The sequence below is a fragment of the Oryza sativa genome, chromosome 6 (assembly GCF_034140825.1).
Source record: "Oryza sativa Japonica Group chromosome 6, ASM3414082v1".
Classification (NCBI taxonomy): domain Eukaryota; kingdom Viridiplantae; phylum Streptophyta; class Magnoliopsida; order Poales; family Poaceae; genus Oryza; species Oryza sativa.
In genome coordinates, this window is record NC_089040.1 from 26,914,966 (window position 1) to 26,929,586 (window position 14,621).

General features: G+C 48.1%; 1 protein-coding gene across 1 annotated transcript; it reads left to right on the plus strand.

Annotated features, from left to right (window-relative positions):
- Positions 1-9,570: 9,570 nt before the first annotated feature.
- On the plus strand, positions 9,571-14,416 carry LOC4341625 (zealexin A1 synthase). The gene is made up of 2 exons (XM_015786249.3): positions 9,571-10,553; positions 13,460-14,416. Exons 1-2 carry the CDS (start codon positions 9,639-9,641, stop codon positions 14,099-14,101), a joined length of 1,557 nt encoding a protein of 518 aa, XP_015641735.1. The 5' UTR covers positions 9,571-9,638; the 3' UTR covers positions 14,102-14,416.
- The last annotated feature ends 205 nt before the right edge of the window (positions 14,417-14,621 follow it).

The following is a 14,621-nucleotide window of genomic DNA, read 5'->3' on the forward strand; positions in this document are numbered from 1 at the left end:
AACGACTTTAGTCAGCCGTTTGAGTCGCACACTCTCCCTAGCCCCCAGCCTTGTCGTCGAAGGAATTTTCTCGGAGGATAAGGCTCTTGGACCTTTGACCCGCCTTGGTTAAATAAGCTCTGATCCTAGCCCCCAGCCGTGAAGTTGGAAAGTTGATTTCCGATTTCACGGCTTGGTTAATACGCACGGCGAGAACTCTTACACGACCAGATCTTACATGGTCTTTCGTCTCTACAGGATCTGACAAGACCTTATCGGCTCTGGGCGTCCCCAGCCGAAGATCCCTTAGGTTCCTCGGAGGCCTTGCCAAGACGGCGTAAAGGGACATAAGGACAGGTTTCAACGCTAGGTGTCATCAGGGTAAGGGATCATCGGGCGAAAACACTTTGGTTGTAATATGGGCCTAAAAATAGGCTTCATTGATACTGTAAGATGTCTTACAGGTATGGATGGTATTGACTCATACGTAGAATTTACGTAGTTGGTCAATGTTCCAAGAATTTGCTAACTCGCGACCGTCGCCGTCTGCGATTTTGAATGCGCCTAGCCGCAAGACTTGTGTGATCGTGTAAGGTCCTTCCCATTTTGGTGAGGGTTTGTTTCGCCCTGCTTGGCTTTGAACTCGTCGGAGGACGTAGTCGCCGATCGAAAGTATGCGTGCTCGGATGTGCTTCTCGTGGTAACGGCGGAGGGCCTGTTGATAGCTGGCTGCTCGGACGGCAACCCGTTCACGATGCTCCTCGAGAAGATTTACATCGATGTCCCGCTGTTCCCCCTGGTCCTCGTCGGAGTGCTTCTGTACTCATGTACTCTGATGTCGTAGCTCGCCGGGGAGCATAGCCTCAGAGCCGTACACGAGGAAGAAGGGTGTTTCCTTGTTAGACGTTGTCGGTGTGGTGCGTATGGCCCATAGTACTGATGGGATTTCTTCAACCCATTTTTTGTCGTGTGACATGAGTCTGTCGTAGACGTGGGTTTTTATCCCTTGTAGTACTATGCCGTTTGCCCTCTCGACTTGTCTGTTGCTTTGAGGGTGAGAGACCGAGGCGAAGCATATTTTGACCCCCAGCCCGATGCAGTAATCCTGGAAATCGGCGCTGATGAACTGGGAGCCGTTGTCAGTTATGATGCGGTGCGGTAGTCCGTATCTGCAAAATATCCCTTTGATGAATTTGATGGCGTTGTCGGCCTTGATTTCCCCCGTGGGTACTGCTTCGATCCATTTGGTGAACTTGTCGATCGCCACGAATAGGAATCTGTAGCCGCCCTGCCCTCGTGGGAATGGCCCAAGTATATCTAGCCCCCAGCACGAGAACGACCAAGTTAGAGGGATAGTCTGGAGCGCTTGCGCGGGTAGCTTTGTGTGTTTACTGTGGAATTGACAGGCTTCGCATCGCTGGACCATGTCGCATGCATCTTTAAGAGCGGTTGGCCAGAAAAAGCCTTGTCGAAAAGCTTTCCCAACCAATGTCCGACCGGCGGCGTGTGACCCACATATGCCTTCATGTATACCGAGGAGGAGGTGTCTGCCGTCGTCGGACGAGACGCATTTGAGAAGTACCCCGTTTGGCGCTTTCTTGTATAGATCGTTGCCGACCATACAGTAGATCTTTGCTTTACGGGTTATTTTCTCGGCCTCTGTATCGTCCTCGGGCAACTCCTCGATGTTGATGAATTTGATTAGTGGGATGCGCCAGTCGTCTGTGGTCTCGATGTCGGGGGTGTCCGGGCTAACTTCGCCGCTAACCTCTTTCACTGATGGCTTCGTCAGGATGTCGAGAAAAGTGCCAGGCTCGAGCGATTCTCGTCTGAACGCACGTTGTGCTAGGTCGTCTGGCTCAATGTTGTCCTTGCGGTAGACGTGTCGGACCTCGATCGCATCGAACCTTTTCTCTAGCTTCCTGACTTCTGCAAGATACTTGGATAACTCGGGGTTAGAGCATTTATAATCTTTGTGCACCTGGTTCGCGACTAGCTCGGAGTCCCCTTTGACGATTAGTCGCTTGACTCCAAGTGCAGCTGCAGCTCTTATCCCAGCGAGTAGTCCTTCGTATTCTGCTGTGTTATTGGTCGCCCTGAAGTTGAGGTGGATTGCATGCTTGAATTGATCTTCAGAAGGAGACGTCAAGATAAATCCTGCCCCTGCTCCTTGGCTGTTGAGTGCGCCATCGAACGCCATTGTCCATGTTTCGTTATCGACTTGGTTGTCTAACTTGTTATCCGGCATAGTCCAATTGGCAACGAAATCGGCGAGTATCTGGGACTTGATGGCTGTTCGTGGCACAAAGTGGACATCAAACTGGCTCAGCTCGACTACCCATTTCGCAATGCGGCCGACAACATCTTTGTTTCTCACAACTTTGCCAAGAGGGAAAAAGGAGACAACTGTGACTCTGTGGGCTTGAAAGTAGTGGCGTAGCTTCCTTGATGTCATGATGACCGTGTAAAGCAGCTTTTGGATCTGTGGGTATCTTGTCTTTGCGTCGTGGAGAGCTTCGCTAACGTAATAGACTGGTCGTTGTACTTTCTCTCTCTCGACAACAATGACGGTGCTAACGGAATACGGTGTGGCGGCAATATAGAGGAATAATTCTTCATTAGGTTGGGGAGCAACAAGTACAGGGGGTTTGATAGGTAGCGCTTGAGTGCAACAAATGCCTCGTCGGCTTCCTGTGTCCATACAAATTTGTCTTGTTTCTTCAGCAGAGCGAAGAAAGGTTGTCCTCGTTCTCCCATCCTAGCAACGAACCTGCTCAGTGCCGCCATGCATCCGGTTAGCTTTTGTACCTACTTGAGTCTTGTGGGCGACTTCATGTTCTCGATTGCCTTGATCTTCTTGGGGTTTGCTTCTATTCCTCTGCCAGAAACGAGGAATCCGAGTAGCTTGCCCGACGGTACTCCGAACGTGCACTTCTCTGGATTGAGCATGAGGCGATATCGTCGGAGGTTGTCGAACGTTTGCCGCAGATTGGCAATCAATGAGTCGCATGTCTTGGTTTTGACAACGATGTCGTCGACGTATGCCTCGACATTGTTGCCAAGCTGGTCGCTAAGTGCGCCCTGGACCGTACGCTGGAAGGTATTCCCTACGGTTATCAGTCCGAACGGCATCTTAACGTAGCAAAATACCCCAAACGGCATGATGAATGCTGTCTTCTCTTCGTCCTCTTTTGCCATGTTGATTTGGTGGTAGCTAGAGTAAGCGTCGAGGAAGCTCAACAACTCGCAACCGGTTGTTGAATCCACCAGTTGATCTATTCGAGGGAGAGGGAAGTGATCCTTGGGGCATGCCTTATTGAGGTCGGTGAAGTCAACACACATTCTCCATTTTCCATTGGCCTTCCGCACCATGACTGGATTGGCTAGCCACTCTGGATGAAGTACTTCTCTGATAAAGCCAACTTTGAGAAGTTTGTCGAGCTCTTCTCGTATGGCTTGTTTTCGGTCTGGTGCAAATCTCCGCAGTCTTTGCTTTACTGGCTTGGCATCGGGTTGCACCATGAGTTTGTGCTCAATCACCTCCCTGGGGACCCCCGGCATGTCGGACGGCTGCCAAGCGAACACGTCAGCATTATCGCGGAGGAAGGTGATGAGCGTGAGTTCCTATTTCTCGTTTAGTGTCGCCCCGATCTTGACGGTCTTGTCGGGGTTGGCACTGGAGAGTGGAACGATCTTGATGGTGCCGTCTGGTTTCGGCGTCTTGTTTGTCTTACTCACTTTCTTGGGTGGCGTAGTCGTGGCGAGTGGGCTGGGCGTTTGCTCGACCATGTTGAGGCTCCGCTTGTCGCACTGCACCGCTAGCTTTGCGTTCCCTTGAATAGTGATTGTTCCATTCAGTCCCGGCATCTTGAGCACTTGATACGCGTAGTGAGATGCGGCCATGAACTTCGCAAGTGCAGTTCTCCCGATGATGGCATTGTAAGCTGTGTCGAATTCAGCGACATCAAAGGTGATCTGCTCTGTTCAGAAGTTGTTGGCTTGGCCGAAAATCACGGGTAACGTAATCTTGCCCAATGGTTTGGACGATGATTGGGGAGTAATTCCGTGGAAGGGTTGATCGGTTGGTGTCAATTCGCTTTGCGGAATTCCTATCGCTTCCAAAGTGCTGGCGAAAAGAAGATTGATTGAGCTGCCACCGTCGATGAGGACTCGCGCTACCTTGATGTTCCGAATAGTGGGTTCGACCACGATCGGATATCGTCCTGGGATGATGGCGGTCTTGGGGTGGTCTTCTTCCGAGAACTCTATCTTCTGCTCAGACCACTTCATCTTGGGTGCAGCCCCCTGCCATGTCGAACAAACGTCACGTTCCACTTTCTTGTATTCTCGCTTTGAGGAGTACGTTGTGGAAGCGCCAAAGATGTGTGAAACGTGGAGGTCGGAGTCTGGATACGCTGGATCCGATTCGTGAGGAACCTCCTCCTCGTTCTTCTCGACCACGCGTACTCGCTTGCTTTTTCAAATGCGATGTGCTTCTCGAGCGAATTTTTGAAAACAAGGCAATCTTCCAGGGAATGTCTGTCCGTCTTGTGTATGGGGCACCATGCTTTCTTTGTGTCGCTACTTTGTGGGTCTGGGCGCTTGGGAGGGTTCACATATTCTGCTGCGAGAACTTCCACTTGAGCTTTCCTTTTCCCATTTTTGCGATTTTTCTTTTTGCTTGACTCAAATCCGTCCGTGGCTGGTTTCTTCTCTCCCCCGGTCTTCGGCTTATCGTTCTTGCGTCTTAGCGCATCATCTGCGTGGGCGCATCGCTCAACAATCTCGAACAATCTCCGAGTGGTTGTGATGCGTCTTGTCGCCAACTCCTGTGTAGTGTAGCGATCTCTGACACCGGATTTGAAGGCGCGAATTACAGAAGCATCGGTGATTTCGGGGATTGTATTTCTGCACTCATTGAAGCGCCGAAGATATTCCCTCAATGATTCACCCGAGTTCTGAGTCAACGCGTGTAGGTCGTCTTCTATCGCGTGGCGCTTGTATGTTCCTTGGAAATTGGCGACGAACTGTTGCCACAGGTCTGCCCACGAAGAGATTGAGTAGGGAGGAAGATGCATCAGCCATGAACGTGCAGAACCTTTCAACGCAGTTGGTAAATAATTCGCCAACGCGTTGTCGTCTGCTCCGGCAGCGTAGAGTACTGTGGAGTAGACTTGAAGGAACTCCTCTGGGTCGGTGCTCCCATCATACTTTTCTATTACTCTAGGTCGGAATCTCTCAGGCCATCGGACATCACGTAGGGAACGACCGAAAGCCCTACACCCAGCGTTGGGGGCGGTGGGTTGTCGGCGGTTGTGTGTCCTTCGTGGATGTCTGTCTGACGATGAGGAGGACGAGGATGATGACGATGACGACAGGTCGCTTGCTTCCAGCGTACGATTACGAGGATGTCGGCCTGGATCTCGGGAATCCTGTCGTCGTCTCCCACTATTGTCTCGGCGCCGATCTCCGTCATCATCGTCGTTATGGCGACGGCCTCGACCTGTATTGTCTCGCACCCGTCGTTCGCGATCGTTGTGATCGTGGTGGTTGTCCTGGTCTCGGTCCTCGTTTGAGCGGTCTCTTTGATTTCCGTTATCATGGCGCCGTGAAGAGACATGACGCCGAGAACGATTCACATTGTCTCGTGTGCGTCGTGCCTCTCGGCGGCCGTTGATGTGATCTCGGAGATCGCCGGTGCCGCGAGGTGGAGGGGTAGCTCGTTGGGGTGATTCCCTCCGTTCCAGGTCTTCACCATTGACATCGTCAGTTGGTGGCTGCTCCGGGTGTGCTGCGATAGCGGCTTCTTCGAACGTGTTGCTGAGGTTGGTCACTGATTCCCGTAGTCGTTCTATCAAACGCTCGAGGTCATCGTTCAGAATGGGATCGTATGGAGTTTCCCTCAGTATAGCTTGAATGGCCCTTATGGTGCTGGGCTGGAGTAGTCAATTGTCCTCCTGCTTCTGCGTTGGCGTGCGCTGACGTGCCAACGTCATCGATAGCCAATACCTCCCACGACACACTCGTTTTCGATGACCCATAGTCTTCGAGAAGGTGTAAGACTGATGGTTCGTGAGGATCGATATCGATTACCCCAACAAATCGATCTGAAATTGAAGTCGCTCCTTGTTCCTTGTCGTTATCCCTGATGGGGACGTATGACTTAGGAGACGGATCTTTCATGGCGCCAAGAAAGACCTTGCAGCTTGAGAGGCCGTGATTCTTTGTCTTGTGAATAGGACAATAGACATCACGAGTTGGAGAAACACGCTGAATTCCACGCTCTTTGCAGGCGTGAATTTCAGCGCGGACGTTGAGGAAAACCCAGCAGGCTTGCAAAGTGTGTTTTCTGGTTTTGTGGATAGAACACCAGGACCTTGTGGCTTCGGAAGTCATCTTTGTCGGCTCGCGGTTCATGTCGGAAGAACAAGGTTTGGCCGCATCAGAATCCTTCTCGAGCTCGGATGTCGTCGATGCTCTGTTCTCCGTCTCAGCGGGAGGATTTTTCGACATGAAGTCGTCTTGGTTTGTAGCCACTACGTTCTCGTTTCCGGTCATTGGGGGACCGGTTGAGATCAGCATTGTGGTGTAAACCGGGAAGACGATTTCGCCGACTTGAGTCCACACCAGCATCGTTGAAGCAGGGTGTACTTGGCAGAGGTTGGTGTTGACGCCGTTGTCGACGAAGCTGGATGACATAGTAGTAGAACCTTGAGTACCAAGTCCCCCTACCTGGCGCGCCACTGTCGACGGGTGGTACCCATAGACCGGATATAGAGGGTATTGGGGTACGTTGGTACAAGGATCTACGTAATACGACATCAAGCAACAAAAGACGAGGATTATACTGGTTCAGGCCCCTTGGTAGGTAATAGCCCTAATCCAGTTGATATGGGATTATATGGTGGAAAACACAGGTTACAAAGGGAACAATGGAACTTGTCGGATCCGGCGAGATCGTAGTCGAGTTGGTTCGACTAGATCTCGATGGCTTGGCTCCTTGCAGGCTCCGGCTTCATAGGCTATGTGGGTTGTGTTGGCTCTGAGATTCGATGCCTTAAGCCCTCACCGGGGGTTCCTTTTTATATCACAGATCTGGAGGTCTCCAAGTAGAACTCGGAGATATCAGACCCTATTCGATACGTCAATGACCCAGTCTTGTCCGAGTAGGATTCTTCCCATCCGTAGATTCCGTGAAGGATTTCCATAGAATATACAGAAAGTATCTGTATGCGCGCGGGTATACCATACCGATATGTAACGTATATCGAAGGGTAAAGGGTATGCCTAACCCGTAACCCTGACAGATTTCGCGTGTGTTGCGTGAAGGCGGCGGCTTGGTTTATATAGAGATAGGTCGCCTGATCAGGGCACTCGCGTAAACCGAACCGGATAAGTCGCGCATAACCTATCCGGACTCCACGCCATTTTCACACACCGGATTTTTGCACTCGTGTAAACCGGCGGCTCAGTTTATATAGAGATAGGTCGCCTGATCAGGGCACTCGCGTAAACCGAACCGGATAAGTCGCGCCTAACCTATCCGGACTCCACACCGTTTTCACGCACCGGATTTTTGCACTCGTGTAAACCGAACCGGATAAGTCGCGCGTAACCTATCCGGACTCCACGCCGTTTTCACGCACCGGATTTTTTGGAAATAGAAACAAAACAAATTCGAATTAGGCGGGCATTTTTTGGAAAAAGAAACAAAGCGCGTAAACCTATCCGGACTCCACGCACCGGATTTTTTTGAAACAGAAACAAAACAAATCCATTCGAATTAGGCGGGCATTTTTTGGAAAAAGAAACAAAGCGCGTAAACCTATCCGGACTCCACGCACCGGATTTTTTTGAAACAGAAACAAAACAAATCCAAATTTCGAATTAGGCGGGCATTTTTTGGAAAAAGAAACAAAGCGCGTAAACCTATCCGGACTCCACGCACCGGATTTTTTTGAAACAGAAACAAAACAAATCCAAATTTCCCGCAGACCATTCGACGTGTACGTCGTGCACGCGGGCCACCTGCCCAGGCTAGGCGAGCGAGCGTGCGCGCGTTTTTCCCCTCTTCTCTCCACCACACATGCTTCAAGTGGCTAGGAGGGCATCCTCCCTTTTAAGAAGGTCCCCCTCTCCTAGAATAAGCAAGGTGGTACTAAACTCCACATGCATGCCATCCCATGAGGTGGGCCTTTGTGATTTTCTAAAGAATTAATTTTCGGATGAGCCTTAGCCCATCTATTAATTCCAACACTATTTTGTTCGTGGTAAATACGAGCCTACACACCATATCAAAAAGTGTCAAATAACCAGATTTTTTTTTACAATTTGGTTATTTCTAAAAACTTATTTTACAATGGCCCCTTTCTAAACTTTACTATGAAAGTGGACCCATAGCTCGCGCCTAAGGCTATTGGCACTGAAGTTAAATGTCTCAATACCAATACCCAACCCTTATGCCAGTTGGTTTGGCACTGAGCATCCATATCTCATAGTATTTTTCTTCTCTCCTCCCATCCCTCTTCAAAATTTTTTGATTTTCTGCTAAATTTTAGAAATATCATGATTCATTTCCGCTAATTTATTTCAATTTATAAGAAACCTAATTTGAAATGAGGGTATGGACGCTCCCGTCCACCAACCTCTAAATCCTATTGGTTTTCCAAGGAAATTTTGACAAATTAAAATATCAAGATTCATTTTCCATAATTTGTTATTTATAGGAAACTTAATCTAAGATGAGAGTTCCTTTCTCCTTTGCCCAACCTATATGTTGATTTTTTGTGTAAAATAAAGTGGGAAAATTGACAATGTAGAATTTTTTTAATTTATTTCTAGAATTTCAGTAAGTAGTTTTTTTTTGAAAAACAAAATGGTGATTCACTGTAGTAATACTTGTGATAAAGAGATAATTTATCGTCATACTATCATGATGGAAAAAAAATTAAAAATGACTACATGGAATCTATTTAAATTTTTCTGGAGGTCTTAGTTAGAACGTGTACTGTGGTAAATTTTATTTACCAAGGCAAGAGAGTCACCGATGGCTTAGCATGAACAATTACTCCCTCCGTCTCACGATATAATGAATTTTAAGTTTTTGCTTGTACTGTTTGATCACTTGTCTTATTCAAAAAATTTGTGCAAATATAAAAAACGAAAAGTTGTGCTTAAATTACTTTAAATAATAAAGTAAGTAAAAAAATAAATAATAATTTCAAATTTTTTTGAATAAGACGAGTGGTTAAACTGTGCAAGCAAAAACTTAAAATCTCTTATATTATTGGTCCGGGGGAGTAGTTTTTTTTTTACAAACGTCTCGAGAGGGAGGAAGGAGCTAGGGTGATATATTATAAAAGCATGTAAGTAGTGTAACTCGTCCTTTAGCGGTACTTCGTAATACGTACTTGTACTTTCATTTTTGTTACCATAATCAAACCTCCTGTTTTGTACTCATTAATTTTAGTTGTACCAATGTACATTTAATTCTTTGTGAAAAACAGAACACATCTGATTATGAAAGACTCTTGTGTCTTGGTGCTCCATATAGACGCCATTAAAACCAACACCCAAGAATTGCGTATATATACGAGTACATAGAGCCTCTCACTTCCCAACACAGCTGCAGAAGCATCGTCGTACACCACACACAAAAAATGGCAGATCTTCACACCTATCTGTACCTTGGCCTGGCGCTCGTTTCCCTGCTCGCCGTGCAACTCGCCAGGCGTAGGCGCTCGTCGGCGGCGCATGGCTCTGGCGCGCTGCGGCTGCCGCCGGGGCCATGGCAGCTACCGGTCATAGGCAGCCTGCACCACCTCGTCGGCAAGCTCCCGCACCAAGCGATGCGCGACCTGGCGCGTCGCCACGGGCCGGTCATGATGCTCCGCCTGGGCGAGGTGCCCACGCTGGTGGTGTCGTCGCCGGAGGCGGCGCGCGAGGTGACCAAGACCCACGACGTGTCGTTCGCGACGCGGCCGCTGAGCTCCACCACGCGCGTGTTCAGCAACGGCGGCAGGGACATCGTGTTCGCCCCGTACGGGGACTACTGGCGCCAGCTCCGGAAGATCACCGTGACGGAGCTCCTCAGCGCGCGCCGCGTCGCCTCCTTCCGCGCCATCCGCGAGGAGGAGGTCGCCGCCATGCTGCGCGCCGTGGGCGGCTACGCGGCGGCCGGGTGCGCCGTCGAGATACGGCCGCTGTTGGCGGCGCTCGTGTCCGACTCCACCGTGCGCGCCGTGATGGGCGACCGGTTCCCCCACCGCGACGTGTTCCTCCGCGAGCTCGACCGCTCCATCGAGCTCACGGCCGGGTTCAACCCGGCGGACTTGTGGCCATCGTCGCGCCTCGCCGGCTGTCTCACCGGCACCATACGCCAGGCCAAGAAATGCTGGGACACGATGTCCAGCGTCCTCGAAAGCACCATCCAGGAGCACCTCCAGAAGAATGGCAGCAGCGGCGGCGGCGCTGGAGCCACCGACGAGGACCTCATCGATGTTTTGCTAAGGATACAGAAGGAGGGTGGGCTCCAGTTCCCGTTTGACATGGACGTCATCAAGTCTGTCATCCATGTAAGTGACTACGCCCCCCACGAGTTATCTTAGGGCACTGTTTAGCATAGCTCCAGCTTCATCTCTCCTGAAGTTGGAGCGCAGCCAAATAGTTTCAGCTCCATCTTAAAATAGGAGCACAGCTAGGTAGAGTGTTCTTAACTCGATAGGTGGAGCTGGATTTAAACTGTTCCACAACTCCACTTTATACCTAACTCCTACATTAAATGGAAAAATTGAAGCTCTATCAGAGCAAGTTCAATAGTATAACTAACTACTAACTCCAATTCATCTATAGCCAATCTAATAGCTAATTCATACAATAGTTACATACTACACTATTAATACCTGGTCCCACATGTCATACGCACACTGTATCTTGGGATCCGTGCTACAGCTGGCTATAAATCTGTAGCTCACTGCCTTTCTCTCTTCTTATTTATCTTCATAAAATATGTTTGCAGTACCTGCTCTTAAACAGACCCTTAGATCATTTTCCGTGTCATGTTCCAACTGTCAACTTGTCCTCCAGCTTGACACTATGGCATCTGGTCACATATGGTTTTTAACCAGAAAGCAGTACATAGCTTTTTAGCTGGTAAGCACGGTCATCGCTTTGCTTACGTCACTACTTCACAAAAGTAAATTGTGTCGGATGGGAAAGCCATATAGCTGCCGGATTTTTCACTCGGCATCTAACAGACGCACTAATGAGGAGCGCTATCGATAGACCGGCACCTATAAATTGTACGATTTGCGAAAAGAAAAGACTCAGCTCAAGTGAGTTGAACCGATGCTCCAAATCCAACAAAAAAAATGAATTGAAAGGCACAATAACACAAGAATGCTCATAATAGAATCAAACAAGCATTCATCATCCAACATCCCAGAACAAGCACTAGAGCACTAGAACGGGCGCCGCCGCTCACCCTTGTTGACGTCGAAGGAAGGAGAAGACAGATGCTGCTCGGGGACCAGCGCGGGGGCCAAATCCGATGGACCCCGAACTCAGGCCTGCTGGACTTGGCATCGGTTCCACCGCCGTCACCGTTGCCACTCGCGAGGGAGAGGATGTCGTCGTTTCTCTCGAGGGAGAGGGTGTTGCTGCCGCTCGCAAAGGAGAGGATGTTGCCACTACTCGCGAGGGAGAGGGTGCCACCAGTGCTCGCTGGTGGCGAGGGGAAAATGAGAGAACAGTGGGTTAGAGGACTCAGCGTGAATGGATAAGAATGAGAGGCTCAACTTAGCTTGGTTTTTACGGATACCTGTGTTTTAATTAGCCAGCAACTATAATACATTATAGGTGCTGGTTCTTTTAAAAAATCAATATCAATAGTATTGCTGCTAGTTTTTCTCTAAAACCAGTACTTATAGTTGTTCAAAGGTATCGGTTGTATACTTTTTTGGCCCATGGAGGTGGGAAATGGTAATAAGTACCGGTTCCAATTGAATCGGCTACTATGAGCCGAGCCCTATTAGAAGAAGTTCTATAGTAGTGTGTATAAGCTGTTACTGCTTAGAACAACAAAAGATAATTATGATAAAACTTTTATACATGAGTTTGTTAGTAAATTAAAATCAAATATTGAAAGTTAAACTTTAATTAAAAAAACCACAAAGAGTGAAATGTAACTCATATCAAATTTCGGCTATAGCTTATAAGCTGAAGGTTAAACGATGGGAGTGTACAGAGTGAAGACATGATGAACATCATAAGAACACTACAAAACCTTAGAGTTGGGCCAGTTGGCTCTCTTCGTGTTCATTGCTGCGTCTTCAAGGTAGAATGGAGTGGACATCCTCTCGGTTTGTGCATATCGTATATAAAGTCACAAACTTTTTTCTTAAAAAAAATAAAAGATAGATCTATGGTACATCACCCCACAAACATGCTAAAAAAATATATTTATATAGGTGTCAAATTTAAACTTACATGTTTATTAAGTGATATACCACATACGTTAAATTTGAACTTACATATTTGTGGGCTGATATACAATATATTGTTCTATCTTATCAAATTTGTAATTAACTTTTTAGATAACACTGCACCGTTTTTTAATAGATGATGTTAACTTTTGATATGACATATGTCCATTTGTCTTATTTTCAAAAGAAAAATATTAATATTATTTATTTTGTTCTAACTTATTTTATTATTATATAAATTTAAGTAGGGCTTGTATCTAACTGTTATTCTAAATGTTATTTTAAAATTTAATCACATCATCTATTTGAAGAAAACGAAGAACGAAGGTAGTATATATATAAAAACATCACCTGTAGAAACTAATAGAGACCTCCCCCAGTCCCCCTCTTCCGGAAATTCCTACTATCTGATCTCATTCCTCTGCTTCTTTTCAGCGCTTCTCCCTCATCTATGCCTCTAATTGTCTGATTTTTTTGTATCTTGTATCTCGGGTTTATTAGAGTGAGCCTACGGTACGAATTTGATCGCCATTGAAAGCCATGAAGTCCAATCTGTTCGTTCTTTCGTGATGGTCAGCTACGCAGCTTCAATAAAAATATGGGAAAGTAAAATCATCCATCGAGGAGATATCCCCTCGTTTCGTGCATATCACCTAAATAGTCATAAAAAATATGAAAAAAATTGACAACATAGATTATTATGAAATATATCACTCCACAAACATGCAAGTTTAAATTCAACTTCTACAAGTTGTAACAAAAATAACAAATATAGCTACGAATGTACGATAACTATTTTCAGTTTAATTTGTTATTTTTGTTGCAACTTATAGTAGTTGAATTTGGTCTTGCATGTTTGTGGAGTCATATATTTCGTATTAATCTATATTGTCAATTTTTTTAAAAAATTTTTAATATAACATGCAAAAAAAAAAAGAGGGGATGTTCCTCGAGGGATGAAAATCCACGTGCTAAAAATATGGATCACATGCATGCAGAATGTCTTTGGCGCCGGCAGCGAGACGTCGGCGACGACGCTGGGGTGGGCGATCGCTGAGCTAATCCGGAACCCGATGGCGATGAAGAAGGCGACGGCCGAGGTGAGGCAAGCCTTCGCAGCGGCCGGCGTTGTGTCAGAGGCCGCGCTCAGTGAGCTCCGATACCTGCACCTCGTCATCAAGGAGACGCTCCGTCTCCACCCACCGGGGCCACTGCTGCTGCCGCGCGAGTGCCGGGAGCAGTGCAAGGTGCTCGGCTACGACGTGCCGCGCGGCACACAGGTGCTGGTCAACGTCTGGGCGATCGGCCGCGACCCGCGGTACTGGCCTGGCGGCTCGCCCGAGGAGTTCCGGCCGGAGCGGTTCGGCGACGGCGAGCCAGCCGCCGCGTTGGATTTCAAGGGCACCGACTACGAGCTTCTGCCGTTCGGCGCCGGCCGGCGGATGTGCCCCGGGTTGGCGTTCGGGCTCGCCAACGTGGAGCTCCCTCTCGCCAGCTTGCTCTTCCACTTTGACTGGGAGGTGCCCGGAATGGCCGACCCGACCAAGCTCGACATGACTGAGGCGTTCGGCATCGGTGTTCGCCGGAAGGCTGACCTCATCATTCGCCCCATACTCCGCGTGCCCGTGCCCGGCGTCTAGCCGAGGTCGCCGACGTTTCGTCGAACATTTAAATATTATCTCGTTGCGCACTACAGGTGTCACAACTCCTCAGCCATATGTCGCGCAGTACATAAGCTTATCCAACGCAACCACCATTATATATGCTCATCCAAGCAATAAGTCTCACTTATTAGGAAACATTTGGGCTTGGACCATGAAGACCCAGCCCAACATACTTATAAGACCCTTCACCTTACTTTTTATATATGCATTATGCTTATAAATAGAGGGTTGGAAACTCACTATTGTACACTTGAGCAATGGATGAATGAATAAGAGTATGTCCTACCCCTATATTTTATGTCTCCACTTTTTTATACATTATGCATCCCCTCTGTACTATACATGTAGCACAGGGGTTGCATAATACACTGGTGGAGAAAGGGGCTTTACTCGCGGGTGGGAACCCCCCTATACTCCCGGTTGTATAACCGGGACTACGAATCCGGGACTAAAGATGCCCATCTTTAGTCCCGGGTAAAATAACCGGGACTAAAGA

Bases quoted from the DNA above. Each gene is read 5' to 3' on its own strand.
- LOC4341625 (XM_015786249.3), top strand. From the start codon at position 9,639: ATGGCAGATCTTCACACCTATCTGTACCTTGGCCTGGCGCTCGTTTCC. The intron at 10,554-13,459 runs GTAAGTGACTAC...ACATGCATGCAG, and splicing joins TCATCAAGTCTGTCATCCAT to AATGTCTTTGGCGCCGGCAG.